Source organism: Falco peregrinus, chromosome 4 (assembly GCF_023634155.1).
Source record: "Falco peregrinus isolate bFalPer1 chromosome 4, bFalPer1.pri, whole genome shotgun sequence".
Classification (NCBI taxonomy): Eukaryota; Metazoa; Chordata; class Aves; order Falconiformes; family Falconidae; genus Falco; species Falco peregrinus.
Window position 1 is genome coordinate 41,585,105 of NC_073724.1, and position 18,432 is coordinate 41,603,536.

The window sequence follows — 18,432 nt, forward strand, 5'->3', positions numbered from 1 at the left end:
CCCACATTCTGTGCTGAAAATACCTAGTTGTCTATGCTTTATAAATATATAGAAACCTTCTTCCAGAACCCGGTCTTCCCCTAGAAAACACAACACCACAATCTAGTAAGAGTTGTCCTACATGACAGTGGCAGACTCTCCCTTTTGTGCAAGTTCTAGTATACTTTCAACTAACTTGGAAGAATTTATAAAAATAATCAGTATCAAGGTCATTAAACGAACAGCATGCGAGATGGATCTGGCTTCCTGCCCTGCCTGTCCGCCTGTTTGTTCCCCAGCAGGCTACCCTCACCCCAGTTCTTGTGTGTGCTGGAATTGATTGGTAGGGTTGGTAACATCTCTGCCTGATGTCCAGGTCACCCGTGCAAAACTGTCTCCTCAAGGCCTTGGAAGAATCGTTTACCTGAAGTGGGAATGACAGACCTTCTGGGCTACTGGGAGAATAACTATGGCCCTCAGCATAGCGCACGCTGCCTCCCGCCTGGCTGGGAGCAGGGTGGGCAGAAGCAGCAGGGTAAAGAGAGGCAATAATAATGTGATGAAACCAAGCTACAGGAAACCTGGTGTCCCTGGCTCTGCTGCACGCTGAGAAAGCTTTCTGTTTTTTATTCCAGGTCAACCAGACACTACGTGCCATGCATTTGTTGGAGAAACTGTCATTTTGCCTTGCACCACCACCTCTCCCAGAGAGCTGACCCTTTCCAATTCAATGCTCTACTGGCAGATAGACTCTGTCGTGGTACATTTTTTTCACAATGGGAAAGATTCACTGGCGTCCCAGGACAAACGTTACCATGGCAGAACCAGTCTTTTTGGGGATCAGGTGAAGCATGGCAACTTTTCCTTAAAGCTCTCCAACGTCCAATTACTGGACGCAGCTGAATATTCTTGCATCTACAAACAAACTGGGGATCATCCCAGCAAAACACAGAAATCTAAAATTAAACTCATTGTATCAGGTAAGATTTTTTTTAGTTCAGAGGGAGGGCAACATTTCTTGTTGACAAGCCATATATGGCCATTGACTGGGATTACTTCAATTTTTAAAGCAAATCTTCACTCAGTTTCACTCTGTTCCTTGCTTTGGAACAAGTAAAGAGTAAGTGAGAAGGAAAAAAGATAGTGCATCTTTGTTAAGCTTCAGCACAGTATTTCCACAGAAGAAGTAGGACTCCTAAAGGCAAGCCACCTGCCTTTTCCCTCTCCTTTCACAGGAGACTTTGATGAAGAATGATGTCTCCCCAGCTTTTAACCATTTGATTATTTATCAGTTTGTACTGTCCTGGTTTCACCTTGTCCCAGAGGAACAAAATATTTCATTGTTTGCACTTGGGTCTGTGAAGCAGTATCAGTTTCATCTCTGGCAATTAGATCCAAAGTCCAGACCATATAACCTTTCAGATGAAAGACAGGCAGTTGCTAATTACCTTTTCCCTTGGAGCTGGAAGATCTGGATCTGGTGGCAAAGCTGGACACATGCAACAAGAATTATTTTTCTTCCTTAGGAAAATGAGTGAGACCGTAACACATGCTTGAATAATGCCAACAGCAGAGCTCACATGTTTGAACTACCTACAAGCATGGCCAGCAGAATGATGGGGCATTGAGTCTGACCAGTTGCCAACTGAAAAAGCAGATTTAAAAAAGGGAATACATGTGATTACAAATCAGTTTTTTAAGGTGTCTTGCTTGAATAAATCAGCTGGAAATTTGCATTATGGTCAACCACACACATTTAATTCTGCTTAAAATAGGAAAATTTTGTTTTCAAGGAATATAAACCCTTTAATATATTTGCGTTTATGCATATAATTCTCAAGAGAGAAATGCTTTTAAAGTAAAATACTTTTGGTCAGAAAATTTCAAAGTGAAATGTTTTGCAGTTTTCAAAACCAAAGTGTTTTGAAAATGCAGGATTATTGTTTTCATCATCCAATTTTTGGGAGCAGTGCAGCGTCTTTGATTTAATTCTGTGATTTGTTTGATAAATGTGTTCTTTCTCAGAAAAAAACCCCACTAATCCTTAGATCAATTATCAGTACACTTTTTCTGTTCTAGGCTCAAACAAATAACTTTGTGTTTTTTTCCAGCTCCATCTAGCATTGAGGAGGTACCTTCCCCTTCTGGTAAGGCAATACTCCTTAACCTGCTAAGTGTCTAAGTGATTATCCAGTGCTTTAATTTGAATTTGCAAGACTGGTAAAATGCGCTGAATAGAGAAAGCCAACAGAGTTATGGTGCTTGTTCTGTCTTACTAAGTCTAGCTAAACATAGCTGTCCCAGACAGGGAGAAATATATCCACCAATAAGACAGACCTAGACTGCAGAAAGAATACTGAAGTGCCAGCAGTCTCCAGTCCATAAAGCAAGTCACCATTATGGGCAACATAAAAACCAGTGAAAACAAAGTGACATGGAAGCCATTCAGTTCTGGGAGTTACGGCCTCTGTAAATTACCTCAGTATGAATGAACTACCAGATCAAGAGATTTAGGGGGTCCTTTTGGGTAAATAAGGTAATAAATATCCTAAAAATACAAGATTAATGATTCCCCCTGAGCTCTTCTGGGAAACTTACAGTAGGTGTCATCCAAAGGTAGTTCTGAAATACAGTGCAGATGCTAATGTCTAGGTTTAACCATTACAGAGAAGTAACTGCATTAGGGTCATTTGTAAACACTTCTGGAGTGAATGCAATACAGAAGGGCTCTCTAGCTCCAACATGCCATCATCAGTAGATCTTCCCATAAAAATCCTGCTTGTAAGCCAAATTATTCTTATTAGCTCTATAAAATCTCAAATCGGTATCAAACCTGTAACATTTTGTCATATAAAAATCAATAGCTACAATTTGTATTTTACTCAGTGTAGCTGAAAGATATAATCCATTACATAATCATTATATTACCGTTAACTTAGTAAATATAGCCACAGTGCATTGTTACAGCCAGATTAAGAAGCAATAAACTCAAGTAGAAATTAAGGAAGATAAATGTTCCGGTGTTTTATCTCATGACCACACAGAAAAGATGAGTTCTGTACGTCATGAGCAATAAACAACTTGAAAAATTAAAGGAAATATCCTTTTTAGACCTAAGATAGCTCCTCTAGCTGGCTTAAAGGTGTTTAAAAACCATGCAGTTAAATTCAAGATGATATCACACGCCTTCAGTGACACAGCACCACATTCTAACATTATAAAAGTAAACAGAACACAACAGTGACTGGGACATAGGGGAAGTGTTTCAGCTTTGCTATAGGAGAACAAACCGAATCACACACTTCAGACACCTGAAGGTTCTTGTGCTGCTGGATTTCGAGGGGCTGGGGGATAAAGAACAAAAGCCTAACTTTTGAAACATAATTGTTTGCAAAAAGGAAAAAATATTTTCTGTTGTCAACTTCTCTTAAAGAAAATCATCACCACAGCACCCATTTTTTTTTATTTTCAGCAATTTCTTAAGAAAGGGAGAAAGTTAATCTGTTGTGTATTAGTTGTTAGTTTGGAACAGACTTAGAAAAGTTAAATGACCTGCTGTGAACAAGGACACTGTATGCAGAAATAGTTCTCACACTTTGCAGTCATCATAACCGGATCAGCTGACATTTATTATTTTTATATAAAAACAGGAACAGTTTTGATCTGTTTCACTTCTGCTTCATTTCTGTTTATTTGCTCAATATGCTGGATTAATTATTTTTCCTAATTATTTTTAAAAGCCTTATTTTCCTGTCACTCTGGGGTTTTTGTGACACTCCTTCTGGGTCAATCAAAACTTGTTTTAATTTGTTTCTGGGAAAAAAATGAAAGTGCCTAGGCCTGGAAGAGGTCACAAGAGGCCAGGAGACTTACTATAATCCTACACTTATTTCAAAGCATTACTGAGGACTACCCAATGTTTATTTGCTCTTTACACATTAATACCACATACTCCTTCCAGGAAGAGGGGGAGGAAGCACCCCTACTAGCAATACCTTAACTGCAGCAACATACTGCAAGCTGATACCACAGCAATACAAACAGCCTAAGAATTGGTATAGAAAACAATCTGCAGCCTTATCTTCCCAGAGAAGGCCTTGAATGTAAACACTTACAGAAAAAATTCTCTACTGATTAAGTCAGGGGTTCAACATCTTTTTTTATTTATATGTACTACCGCTAGCACAGGTCGAAGTACCATCTGTGCCCTGTGTCCACATTGGAGCTTATGTACCAATAGTGGTACGTGGTGCTGCTACCACCGAAGTGTCTGTGGCCTAGACTTTTTAATAATTAGTACTATTATTTATGAATTCTTAATCACAATGCCTACCTCAGGCCCTGAGTAGGTAGAATTGCAGTGTATTTTATACTCTTTTAGTTGCTGTTGTTCTATCAGGATTGCAAACAAGTATTCTCAGTCATTCAGAAAGGGAAGCTGTATTCATTGTTGCTGTCTGCGCCTTTTCTATGAAGGAGAAAAAAATGATGTCACAGTACTTTAAGACTGTTTTTTTCCAGATGATACACATACAAAGAGAATTTTGAAAATGAACCAACATCCATATTATTTTTAAAACTATCTTCCATCAATGCTTTCATGTAAAATAAATAACACAAACTTCAGATACACTTCTTATCAAGCCACCAGTTACATGCCAACTTTCTCTTTTTTAATTTTTCAGGATACAGTCAGATTTCCTCCAGAAGTTCTGCTGATGCGCCATGTCTGGCTGTGCTTCCCCTCTCTTTCTACCTCCTGGTCACACTAGGGGGTTGGCACTTTTAACTGGGGAAACCAACCTTCTCTTTGGGAAGTTCTCCTCGCCAGAGGACCTCACTGGGCGGAACAGCCCTGTAGGGTTAGCATGACAACTGTTCCAGAGCCACGTGGAAGAAACACTGACAGATGAAAACAGACCTAGCTCTAGGTGTTTATGTCTTGCATTTTGGTGTTCCACAAAACCAAAGGCAGCAAAACCCAGAGGTGGCAAGTCTGTTTTTTTCCATTTCTTTCTTGGAGCCATTTTAGTGCTGCCAGCACAAATACTTCATTTTGGATTTTGTGGTTTTGCTTTAACAACAGGATGAAAGACTCACAAAACTTCAAGGTCATATTATAATTGACCCTAGTGAGATCTTTTGCCTAAGATCTCACCTGCTGTCCTTCAACAGGTGAAGGACAGGAGGTGAAGAAGGGGCAATTACCTTCTCTGTCAGATGAAAACTGGAAGTAGGAAGACGTGTGCATTTTGTGAAATGCAAGGATGGAAACCTTGTGAAACTTGAGCCTGCAGAACTTTAGCTTCTGTTTTTACTCTTAAGTGTCATCAGCTATCAGTAACAACTTCTTTTCCACTAGAAACGTAGTATTTTTTCAGCGGAAGTGTGAAGCTGACTGAGAAAGATGATGGAAATCCATAAAACATCAACATAGAGGAAGGAAGTGATGTATTATTACAAAATACACTTCTAAGTAAGACAGAGGCTTCAGAAGGCTCAATTCAGTGTTTTCTCTTTTTGTCATGAAACACAACAAGGTAAATGTGATCATCACACAAAAGGTGGATTCTTAAGCTAGAACTGCATGATAGCTAATTGTTACTGTGACAATGTTACTTCTTTAAAAACAGCACCTTTGGAGGAAAAAGAATTAAAACCATGTCAGAATAATTGTAACTGATACCTATGCAAATTAAACGGGTTTAGTTCTGAAAATGTTTGATAGAGGTAGCACAGATGCCCTGTGTAAAACTAAGATTGAAAGGATCCTGTATACCAAACATACAGAAGTACGGAACTTTTGTTTCTGGCCAGAGCTGCTGCAGCCACCCTGTTAAAGAACTGAGAAGCCTCTGGAGAACTGTGTCCACATTGTATCATCCAGGCTGGTGAACAGCGGTGGCTGCAACCCACTGCTTCTGGCTGAGCCCTCAAGCAGGGGGAAGTGACTCATAAAGACACACATAAAGTCATTTTGATTGGGAACAGTTCCACCCTCTTTCCAAAGGAAAGACAGGATTGTTTTTGCAAGGATGGGAACAGAATAAAATAGAGCTTAAAATGGTATCCATTGAGGTAAAGGAGATAGTTACCTTTATTTTTCTTCATAAAGGGCCTTTTCCCCATGGTGGGGAAGAGACAAAATCCTGTGCACAGCCTGTGCTGCTGCTGCAGTGAAGTTCATTTGGTACTTAACGCTACTCTGGGTACAGAGCAGCTTAGCAGAACAGCTGGGATCCCACTTCACAGAAAGACTCGAATGTAAGAATTGTGCATACTGGGATTGTCTTGTGTCCTGCCCTCCAAATATTTGTCTCAAATTCCATGTATTTTTTTCAAAACAAAAGTTGATAAAAAATAAAAACCTAAAAAAAAATCCAAAGCCCACCCTGATGAGAACAATCACTTTGTCTATAAGAGTTCTTTATTTGTATTCCAGTTGTTCCTACAGTTAGACAATCAAAGTCCAAAAGGTGGCATCTGCACAGGTCTGGGTTCCAGAAGTCTGAACTGCTTGCCCTCATCTCAAGGACTGTGTGATTTCTAAAATCTAATAGCCACTTAGGCAGCCCTCCACTTTTCAAAAGGTGTTGAGGCACATGAACAACATGAGCACCTCCAGCCACAAGTGCAAGCTGTGTGACTATACAGCTGGATTTCTTGGGCAAGCAAATGAATAATTAAATACTTCTATGCGGGTATGCAGGGCTAGAACAGAGGTTCACTGATGCAGAAGGGACAGCCCAGTCATAAGTTTAAAGAGCAGACACCGTGCTGGCTGATGCCCACAAGGAATGCCCAACTTCCTCAGCTGTCTGCCTCTTTCACCCTCAGAAGTGATTCTCCCTGCCTGTGCAGACTGGCATGAATCACAGTAAGCACATGAGCAGATGAAGGTACGAGGAATGAAGGATGGGGGAAGAAGACTAGATGACCTCTACGTGTTGCTTACAACCCTACTTTTTTATGACTCATATTTGCAGCAGCACTTAGGGTGCTTAATTGTCTCTGTTCATTATATTTTCCCAGAGCCGCAGTTAATGCCGTTCCCAGTAGTAACACATGACCGCCATTCCGATTTCCTGGGAGACTGCAAGTGAAGCTTTGAATGACTAGCAGACCTTGATTTCTCCTTTCTTGCCTGGGTGGCAACACAGCAAGTGACAGTCTTAAAGTTCACCCAGCATGCAGAACATGAGCAGCACATACTTGTCTGTTTTTCAGAGTTTCATCGTGAACAAGAGGGATAGCTTTGAAAACTAAGGAGCACAATAACAACTCGCACATTTAAGAAGGAGGAATCTCCACTTCTCGCACTCGTAGCACCTTGGTGGCCCACACCATAGGCTGATTATCTGCTACATTAAAGAAATTCTTAAGAGGTCCTTCTATGTTACTCTTGCAAAAGAACTGGCTTGTAAAAGCCATTTCATTTTTTCATGTTTGACAGTGACACTGCTAAGAGACAAAACCAAGTTAGTTTGCCCATCTTGTAGTTTACCTAAGTTTACAGCGAGGCCAGTTTAACTGGTTAATGCTTTCCACTGAGCTCCTTTCAGTTCTACATGATGGAGAAACAGCCCGTATAGATCATCAGCAAGGAATGAATGCAATACGCTTGATGCAGAACTTTCACCATTATTTCAGCTAAGCCTGGCGGTAGTTATTCACGTAGCATGATATTCAGCAGTTCAACAAAGGGTACTGAAAAATACTGAAAATATGCATGGAAGGTGATTATTTTTAAATAGGCAGCACCAAATCATTTTCTATGGGTAATGCAATCCCCACTGCACCTTCTGTTTCAACTTCTGGGATTGTCTAAGTTTAGTTCCTTCTCTTCCCCTCTCTATATCTTTCTGCAGAGATTCTGACCACCACTGAAATCACCTTGGAAAAGATAACTAAACATCAATTCCTTAATTCTTCTGAGAGCTAAGGCTGACCCACACCACAAGCAAGCTTCCCCTCAGCCACTTCAAGCCATGGGAAGGAGGAAGAAAACCAGCTCAAATTAGAGACTCAAGCCCTGGAATGCAGGCAACTTTCAATTATTTGCAATAAGATGATTATCTAAGCTCCCACTGAAAAAAAAAGACAGAACACATACATACATACACATACAAGATACCACTAGCTTGCAAACGCACAGACCCTTCAAGAAGCAGTGTATGTCCTTCCAGCAGTATTTCTTGGCTTGATAAAAGTCCCTCCCTGCAAACCTTGCTTTTAGGTCACCTTGGCTATAATAGCATTGTTGTTTAAAAACCCAAAACAAAAAAAGCAAAACCCAAACCCCCACCCCCCCTCAACCCCCACTGTGTACTTTCATGATTTTATCCTACAGTTTCCCTAATTCTTTAGTGATAATTATATCACAGGAAGGCTTTAGAGCTTAATGTAAGTATATATGATATTATGCTTTCAGTGGGATAAATAGGAAGTCACTGTGTTGAAGGAATGAGTCTTAGCAAAACAGCAGGACAAATGCATTCATTGTGATGGAATTGAATTTCCTTTTTTTTTTTTTTTTTTTTGTTAAACGAGTCGTAAACAGTATTTGTTTGATTCCTTCTATGAATCCAAAATATCAACATAACAACATCACACAGCAAACAGCAGCTGGACTATTTGGCCTGGGTAAGAGAAAACCTGCACAGAGCATCCTTCACCACGTGCCCCCTGCTGGCATCTCACTCATCGAAACACATCTCCAGCATAGCCACAAACCAAAGGGTAAAAACTCTCACCTCTACTTTTAGAAGAAAAAAGCACCGCTGCCAGTTTTCTGAACACTTCGACAATCCACAGAGAAGCATTTCATAAAACAGTTTATTGTGTGTAAGCACCAATGAGGGCAAAATGGGGCAGACAGAAACACAACTGAGAGTAACAACGCCTCCCCACACCCCACAAGTGAACCCCAACAAATCGCTAGAAAACCAACACTGCGGGGGGGGGGGGGGGGGGGGGGGGGGGGGGAGAACATTTATTACCCCTCCCTTTCAGTAGGAAAAAGTTCATAAATGCTTTCTGAAGATGAAAAATGGCAGGATCCATAAGTCAGATATTGCATGCCTCCTTGTGGAGGCTTGAAGAACACACATTCTTTCACTTCTGATAGTGTTTTAAAAACATCTTAATCATAAACTTCTAATCACTTGGCTGAAACTAGCAAACCCCTCAGCAGCTCCAAACAACCCTATGGAAGGAAATGAAAAACCCAGCTTGGCAGACAAATATCTCTATCAAATCTCTGAACGCACATGAAATTTCCCTCCAAATTTACAATGGCTGAAAGCCAAGATTACAATCGTACATCTTCCACCAAAGTTAAACAATCTTTTATTAATAAAAAAAACAAACCACACTTGAAAAATGTGTGCATCAAAGGTTATACTCAGCAGTGAAATTAGAATTAAAAAAATTAAAGGCAATTCTGGTGTGTGATTCTTTCTCCCTTAAAAAACATTGTCTGAATGACAGAAAAAAGGGTGAAAAGATGCTTTAAAATGTGGTAATTTCTGAAAATAAAATTTTGTCTTTGATTTCCCCAGTGCACAGCTGCTTGTCCCATCCTCACTAAATGCTCAAGCTCCCGCCACTGACAACACTGTATGGGTAGCTCACTTTTTGTAACTACCTTGAAAAACATTGCAGGCGCTGAGGAGGAGCTGGTTCCTTAGTTACTCTTGTTACAACTCCCAGCCCCAGACCCCAAAGAGTCACCAACACCGAGATGATCATTTCAGAGTATTGCTGTTATTTAGCAGGTGTGATGTCATGTCAAATTAGGTGAGCTTTTAAATTTGCATACTTGATTGCAAGCCTGCGCTACTGTGATAATCCAACCTGGAAGTCACCAAGTCAGAGATGGACATGACTATCACTGCCATCTGCTTAGAAAGTTACACAGCGGATTATTAGCAGTCTTCATTAGTTGGGTATCTGGATTCAAGGAAGAATGTCAGAGGACTGTAAAAAGAGGACCATCTGGCAACCAGCTTGCTGGTCACTGCATGATAATAGCAATTTCTTCAAAAAAAAAAAAAATCACCTTTTTCCTCAGGACACACAAGACTCACAATCTAAGAAAGCTTTATGTTACCACAGCAGCACTTACTAGGAACCGCAGATATGAGAAACCCTAAACACATGCACAAAACCTTGCTGTGGTGAGAGGAACTAATGGAAAGATTTAACTCACAATTCCTGATGGGAAAAGTTGAGCTCAATTTAGATCACTGTTACAGCAGAAGAAGATACCATTAACACAGGTAGCAGCTGTTCTCCCTGTACCTAGGGGATTTCAATATCATCCCTGTTTGTGATACTTTATGTTTCTTACAAAATTTCTTTTAAAACTCCTGCAGAGGCAGGAAAGATACACATTTTAAAATATCATTACATTTTACATGAAAAGGACCTCCCATACTCTGCCTAGCCTCTGTGTATAAAACTGGTTATTAAAAACATCCACTTACATACAAGCAAAGCTTACGGATTATTTGCACTGAATTACACAGTGGCAGTGTTCTAAATTGTTTCTTACCAACTTGACACTGAAAACTTCATGAATAATTCAACACATGAGCAAAAATGTTTCAGAATACGTCCAAACTCCACTTTAGGACCCATGCTTGCTACCAGATGTGGTTTCTGTGTATGATTTCTTTGTAACCACAATGGAGTTGGTGATCTGCACAAGAGATCTCTATGGAATCCCACAAGAAAACAGTGCCATCTTTGAAGTACAAATTCAGATCTTCTAAAATCCAAATGTGACTTTTTTTTAGTGACAAAAAATTAATCACATACCAAGAGGCTCCAGAAGCAAAACCACTTATTCCGTGAACACTGAGCAAGCTGAGCATGCCCACCCCTCCGACTCAAGCTTCATTCCTCCCCTTTGTTCTGCCCAATGAAAAAAAGCTATTCCACATCCCTAACAAGTCTTCAGCCACAGATGATACCTACCATACTCCAACCCAATCTAAGGCTTGTATATTTCATTTATAAAGCACGCAATTCTCCCTTAAAAATATGGGTTCTCTTCAGCATGTCTGTCATGTAAAAGAAACCTTAATACAAGATAAGGGGTGTTTTTTTGCTTGCTTGTTTTAGTTTGCGAAATGTTTTTGCTTCCTGCTGAATAGAAAGGTGACAAATAACTTGGAAGGCGGGAGGGGGGGGGGGGGGGGGAAGAGACTCTGCTGGATTCTATATGCAAAAAATGCCCAAAGCTCTGAAGACAACTGAAAAGCAGATAAACTGCTAGAATGTATCAACCAGTCTAAGTTATCAAAGGCAGCTATCAAAAAAAAGTGAAGGGACAAGGATGAGATAAAGGCAGAAATCATTTATTTATACACCATTATTCCAGACATTCAATAATACTTCTTTGGAGAAAGCTTTATTACCCTAAAGCAGGGAAAGTGAGGGTAATTTTAGATTGGTTTTTCCAACCACTACTAGTCATACAACTACTTTAACATGGATATTATCCTTACAAATTGTGCGTCACATCAGCAGATATTTTCTTCTTCAAGACCTTTTTAGTAATAATGGGCCAATGGATAAATTTTTCAAAGTGCTAGTGCTGTGGCAGTAAAGATGTATCCTGCTGCTGACTGATACTCAGAATGGCTCCTTTGTGAAAGCAGGATTCTTTGATATAGAAAACCAAAACAATATTTTAATTAACACCAAGCTAAATTAAGAGGTGGAAGACGTCTATTCTGTTGACAGGTCACAGGGTTTCATATCACAGATACAGACCTAAGCACATAAACCTTGAACCACACACTAAGTCCTTTCTACTCCCATTCTTCATCCAGTAGATATACTGGCACGGCATCTGCTGTATCTCTGTAACATATTTGCCCTCAGCTTCTGAAAGGACCTTTAGCCTCTTTTTGCCCTCCTCAAAATGACTTGACATTGGTGCATCAAGAGGACTGCTTCAGAATACATCAACAAAACTCTCTCCAGCTGAAAAAGCTCAAGAAATCGCTCTGTGTCTCAGGCCAGACTGCTTGTACTCCATCAGCCCTTCTGCAGACCCCTCTCTCAGAAAGGGCATGGAAAATCCTGCAGCTGGGAATCAATCAGCTTCATATCAGCATTCACTGGAGTGTGAACAGGACAAGCAAGTGAAAATGTTTCCATTGATCCATATTATATTTGATACTACACTCTAAATTTAAACATTTGCATTTTTTTTTATTTTCCTGTTAATTTTAGCACATTCTTTACCATGGCCCCAATCCCATCGAAGATATTATGTAATTCTGTTTCACACATAAATGCTGGGGTAGTCACCACCTTGTTTTTTGTATCCACGTGGGCTTCGTAAAAGGGAGTTAAGGAAAATACAGCCTATGTCTCACTTGCAGATGCTGTCTGCAAAATAAACCATCATTGACAAAACCTCACAATTCCACTATTCTATAAAAAAGCACCTCCAAATACATTACATCCTCCAGCTGTAAAGGCAGCTGCAACCTGTCATCCAAGATACTAGAAGCTATTTTTGCCAGAACTACAAACACTGCAAGAGCAGTCTGTGGGAATGCTCAGAAACACAAGAAAACCTATAAAGCTCATTACGAATGTACTGACTGTAATATAATGTCTCCGAGTACAGTTTGATTACAGCACTAGCCTTCAGGAAAAGGAAAAAAAAATCTCAAAGAGAACTGACCAATTGTAATCCATGCAAATTTTATGTGCAAACTGACTCAGTATTTACTGCATTACCAGGTGTCCAATGGAGTTCTATGGCAATAACTGAGAATGATTTCATCTACACAACTGCGTACAGAAGATTCTAATCTTGCACTGTACTACATGCTATCTGCTATACACTGTGTATTCCCACTGAAATGTAAGTGGAAAAGCATAGGTCCTGCGTATACCCATTACTGTAACAACACATTACTGAACTGTCTCAATGCGGAAATTAACAAGAAAGGATATAGTTACTTCTTTCACACAATGCTTTCCTCCCAGTTCTTTAATGGCTCCTGCAGTCCCAGCATAAGGCCACTTGCCACCTTCCTCTTCTTCGTGGCCCACAGTCACTTCAGCACCAGAGAGAACCTTTGCTGCCAACACTGGTGAAATGCAGCAAAGACTGCAACAAAAGGAATTACAAGAGCATTTCTACAATGGCACTCTTTCAAAACTTGGTCATAATTATAAAGATTCAAATGGACATGGTCCTACAAATCTGAAAGACATCACAAGGCAACTTCCACTCAGCATTTTCTTAGCTTCTTCTCTTACAAACATCTACATGCACATGCATCTTGAAAATGCTACAACTGATACAGAATGGAAGATGCTTTTTCTAGTTCCAACAATAACAGCTGCACACATCAACAAAACATACATTGCCTCCATGCTCAGACAATCAAATGCCCCTCCAACTAACATACATACCCAATAGGTTTGCCCGCTTTGTGGAAGTCTTTCAAGACACGTTCAACTTCTCTGTTCACCTTGCAGTCTTTCCCATCAACAGCAAAGGTAGATCTGCCACAACAAGAAACTTTATACATACCTCAGTATAAACCTACAAACAGAGGTATCTGCCCGCCTGCCCCGAGACTGGCTCTCAAGGATCATCACAAACTTCATAGCTTCTGAAAGGCCGTTGGAAAAGCCTGTCATTGACCATCAATGCTTTAGCCAAAATGACTCACTTCTAAGGCTTTGATGTATCAGAAAGTTCCTTACCTGATATAAACACCTAAAAGCAAGATTACCTCATCAGCTTTCTAGGATTACTGACTAAGAAGTGGAACAATGTTTTCAAAGAAGAAAAATACATAAGAAGAAAAGGGAAATAACATTCAGGTTTCTCAAAGCCAACAAAGTGGCAGATCAACAAAAAGATAAAAATTATTCCACATGGCTAACACTTTTTTAAAACTTTTTTTTTTTTACTTCTTTTTTTTAAGCTAGCTCTTGTTTCATTGTTTCTCATGTAAGAGGGGGCTTTTTGGTATGCAAAGAAACAGTATAACACTGGGTACACTTAAAACCATGAAGTTTTACCTTTGCTTCCCCCAGGCCCACAAAGAATCACCACAAAGGTAGGGGATAAAGGACTTCTTATGAATTATCTAAAATCCAGACACCAATATGAATTATCACTGGAAACCATCATGAACAGCACAGCTGAACTCTTAACACTTTGAAAGGAGTTTTCCTTATTAAGCAGTGGTTATATCTGTAGTAAATAAGGCCATTTATTGTTTCCTGATTTTATTGTTTCCTGATTTTATTGTGTGAATCATAGCGGATTACCAGTAGTTGACCATGAATATTTAGTTGAGTCTAATGCTTAGTGAGCACTCACAAGTTTTTAGCAGCTCCAAATCCACCAGGGAATATCACAGCATCATGGTCTGCTGTAGTAAGCTTAGCCAGGCTTGCGATTTTACCACGAGCAATCCTTGCAGATTCCACTAAAACGTTCCTTGAAGAACCAGAAATAAAACAATGAGATTATTTAAGCATTTGCGCACAGAAGAGCACAAAGAAAGTTTTGGCAGAGGAAGGGCAGGGGGAGTAAGGGAGGAAGCAAGAATCAGTGGTACTCAGTAACTGAAGCCATTGATGCTTCTGAAATACTACTACTGGGAAACACAGGCATTAAGAAACTGTATATAATCAAGTCCAGGAAATTCATTTAATGTTTTCTTTCCAATCAAAATACTAGCTAGCATAGAGCTACTAAAACCAGTCAGCAAAGCACTGCAAGTGCATTTACAGGCTGCTGTGTCTGAAGAATGGCTAAGAGACTGGGGCTCAGTAGTCATGGAAAACACATTAAATGCAGACTTTACCTTGACTCAGCTTCAGCTGGTTGCCCTTTACTGTGGTCAATGACATGCATCTGAGGAACATCTGGAGCATACATTTGAACCTCAGCTCCCCCACGACTAAGGTGTACCAGTATGCTACAAAAATGGAGATAAAACACACTGAAAACCTTGTAAGAGAGTGTTTATCTGGCCCCTAAGTCTTGCTACAGATGTTCCACCACCTGATTTTGAAAGAAGAGGAAAAACACACATCCTACCAAAGCATACTGAGCACGTCAGGAGCAAAATCCTTGGATGTAACACCAAAGTGCAAAGCAGAACAGAAAATCAGCTTGAAGGCAGGGTGAGGCAAACTACAGATAGGTTTCTTTGTTCACTACTCTTATGCAGGCAATCAGGAACAATAAAAACTTCCTTTCTCATTGCAGGTCCCCAGGTGTTATGCAAGAGTCCCACGATTCAGATTACCTATGTGTACTTTTAATCTACGTCTAGGTGAAACATCTCTTAGCGATTAACACTAAGAGTTGATAACTCGAGTATTAACAGTTCTAGTGTTACATTTAGACCCAGGAACAGAAACGCGAAGTGATTATGAAATTAAGTCCTTACTTAACTCTCTTGAGATGGATTCTGGAACTCTGCATTTCTGTTTCTGAAGGAAAGACAGTATCTCTCAAACTCATTGCTCTCGCATCGCATGCATCTTTGGACAATCACACAGTACTGCAAGAAGACAGCCTGCGCTCCCAATTATGCTGTGAGAAAACTGTGAAGCTTCATCATACATCTTTCAGGGCAATTTTGATGGCCAGAGAGTGCAAAACTGAATTCAACAGACTGCTGTAATATAATGCAGACTTTTTTGGAGCCTACAGTTTCATAAAGCAACTTACGCTGAGGCCTCATGGATTTCTGTGCCATCGTAGACACCACAACCAGATAGCACCTGCAGTAAGAAAACCAAGAGAGTATTTCAGGTGATACAAAACTTCCTAGAGGATCTTTCACAAGCCTTGTAGGATTTAAAAAAAAGAAAAAAAACACCAACAAAAAACCAACAACAAACCTCCGTTCACCCCCCAGAAAAAACAACTTGGCAACAAGCTCTCTACTAAGCCAGTCCACATCATGCTATTAGCACTGGTGTCACCATTTGACATAATGCAGAACTGACATTTCCTATTTATAGCCAACCACCACAGACAGGTCTCAGAAATAACTGTTGGCTTGTGCATTTATTCCTTACAGTTAATAAACTGACATGATATCCTTAGGTACGTTTTTATCGTGCACACAATGGGGTATTCTGAGTGTCATGTCATTCATGAAATGTCCGTATCTATGTGAAATGCCTTCTCAGCCAGATGCCTATCAAACAGAAGTGGGATAGAAGTGCAGTTTGAGATGGCACTTCAGATAAACTATTTTACCTGCTGCTGTATTTTGTCTGAGGATCAGTGTCTGAGATTAATAGCTAAATCACTTTGAATCCAACTACACTATATTAGCCATACTTTTCCTTATTACCACAGTAATAATATTTTCAGTTTGTTTATACACACTGGAGAGTAAAAAGCACAAAGCAATCAGTTATTCTTGTGTGGGCTGAGAGTCTTTCATAAAGTAGAAGCAAGGAGATAAAACATTTTTTTAAAACTTTGTAAGAGCAAAACAAAACCAGAAAATCCCAAAAGGATTATCTAGTTTCTGAAAGTATATATATATATATATATATATATATATATGAATCTTTGTGGGTTTTTTGTTTGTTTGATTGGTTGTTTTGAAAGAAAATAATCCAGTTCAAGCGAGTCCATTTATTAACTTTACTCTTTTCCCTCCTGTTTTTTTCTGCTTTTAGAAGCTTAAAAGCTTTCAATCACCGACACATAAAGAGAAACTCACAACTAAAATTGTCTTAGTTAATAACATTGGACTACAAGGGGCTGTCAGATCACAACACCCAGTCCTTTACTCTCACAGGCATCCTACATCCTACCATCAGTTCACCAAATGAGTAAGATCCATGCAGTTCTTCTGCCTGTGTCAATCCCCGTAACAATGTCACTGCTCTGATATTTAAGAGCTGCCTTCTACCTTCCAACTTGTTATCTTTCATTTAATTTAGACTGAATAAACATACAAGCAACTGTGCTAAAGTTATTTTTGTAAGCAATGCTTCTTAAATGTTTTTGAAACTCACTGAAACCAAAGGACTAAAATGCTATTCTTCCTTCAGTACCTGCTTGGTGAAAAATCTGTCTTCTACCCTAGTCAGAAATTTGTCACTAATGTAAACAGCAGCATTTGTTTTCCACCCCCTATTTAAAAAGCTGTGGTTTGCTAAAATTGACAGCATTCCCAGTAAATTACCTTTTAGACATTTGGACGGGCACTTGGCCCACTGCTGAGCCAGCTCTGCCCCAAACAGATCTCTTCACAAAGACAATGCCTTCTTAATTCTTTATATTTTATGCTGTCAAGACCACGCAAAGCTGGAGCTCCAAAGCCTGCCCACGGAGCTCCAAAGCAGGGTGTGCACTGGGGATGCCACCTACAGCCTCAATTTTCCTGTGACGATCTGTCGCTCCTCCAGCTCCCCGCTTTCTTTTGCATTTTTAACGTGCTCTACCTCACTCCTGCAGATGAGCATAGCCCCGTTTAAAGATTTTGCTGCATACTGCCAGCACCTCCCTCAGTTACGCTAGAAATTATTTCAAGTTCAGCTCTTTGTAACTCAACTCCAGGCTAGTAACAACTACACAGGAGCCAACTTCGACGCGTTTCCTACCCCTGCCCTGGCTTCCGCCAAGCCGCTCCATTCTGAACAGCTCCGTGTTCCCACTAACGGCTTCTCCCAGGGCTCTCCGGCCGCCGCCAACACCAGGCGAGCCCCCCGGGGCCCACCACCCCCCGCCTCCCCCAGTCCCGCCGCCAAGGACGCGACGCGGGGGCTGAGGGCGGACGGACCCCGCCAGGCGGCACACAAGTACGCCCCGCTCCCCTCAGGCTGCTGCGCTGCCCCGGCCCCCTCCGCCCGCGGCCGCCGGGGCCTCCCCCACGGCGCGGCGCGGCCGTTACTCACCACAGCGACCCGGGCGCGGCAGCGCGGAGCGGAGCCGTGGAAGAAGGCGAGGCCGCCAGGCGCAGGGCGCCGCAGCACGGTACGCAGGGCCGGCCCGCAGGAGGCCAGCATGGCCGCGGGGAGCCGGGCAGGCCGCTGGGGGGGGCGGGCCGCGCCGCGCCGCGCCGGGAGGCCGCTGCGGCCTTGGCGGCGCCGGCGCCCCCTGGAGGCGGGGAGGCCCCTTCCCTAACCGCACTTGGTAGTAGTAACAGTAGCAGTTAAAAAAACCCAAACAAACAAACAAACAAAAAAAAAGTAAAACGCCCACGTCGATAAACCCTGGGTGCTCGCTCTGAAGGCAGGCCCAGCAGCACCAGGGGCCTTTCAGCACGGGAGGCGCACACCGGTGCAAGGGCAGCAGAAGGGTCCTGAGGTCCCTGTAACAACAGCTTCAACCAACCCACACACGGGGCAGTGCCACTTCTTTCCTTCTAGGACCTCGTGACAGAGCGTATTGCTTTCAACGGAGAAGGAAAAAAGAAACAATAA

At 41.2% G+C, this 18,432-nt stretch overlaps 2 protein-coding genes across 5 annotated transcripts in view; one reads left to right on the plus strand and one right to left on the minus strand.

The window, feature by feature from the left end:
- LOC114011334 (myelin-oligodendrocyte glycoprotein-like) overlaps positions 1-6,387 on the plus strand; it is a 33,971-nt gene extending 27,584 nt beyond the window's left edge. For all 4 annotated transcript variants that reach the window (XM_055802527.1, XM_027782552.2, XM_055802528.1 and 1 more), the window contains 3 exons: positions 615-959; positions 2,091-2,126; positions 4,665-6,387. In XM_055802527.1, the coding sequence (XP_055658502.1) occupies positions 615-959; positions 2,091-2,126; positions 4,665-4,768 (485 nt within the window). In that variant the 3' untranslated portion in view covers positions 4,769-6,387. The remainder of the gene's footprint in view (positions 1-614; positions 960-2,090; positions 2,127-4,664) is intronic.
- A 4,939-nt stretch (positions 6,388-11,326) lies between these two features.
- On the minus strand, positions 11,327-18,060 carry GATD3 (glutamine amidotransferase class 1 domain containing 3). Its single transcript, XM_055801898.1, has 6 exons — positions 17,905-18,060; positions 15,713-15,765; positions 14,838-14,951; positions 14,348-14,467; positions 13,426-13,518; positions 11,327-13,117 (listed from the first exon to the last, which is right to left on the minus strand). The coding sequence occupies exons 1-6, from the start codon at positions 18,013-18,015 to the stop codon at positions 12,919-12,921; spliced, it is 690 nt and encodes a 229-aa protein (XP_055657873.1). The 5' UTR covers positions 18,016-18,060; the 3' UTR covers positions 11,327-12,918.
- Positions 18,061-18,432: the final 372 nt, after the last annotated feature.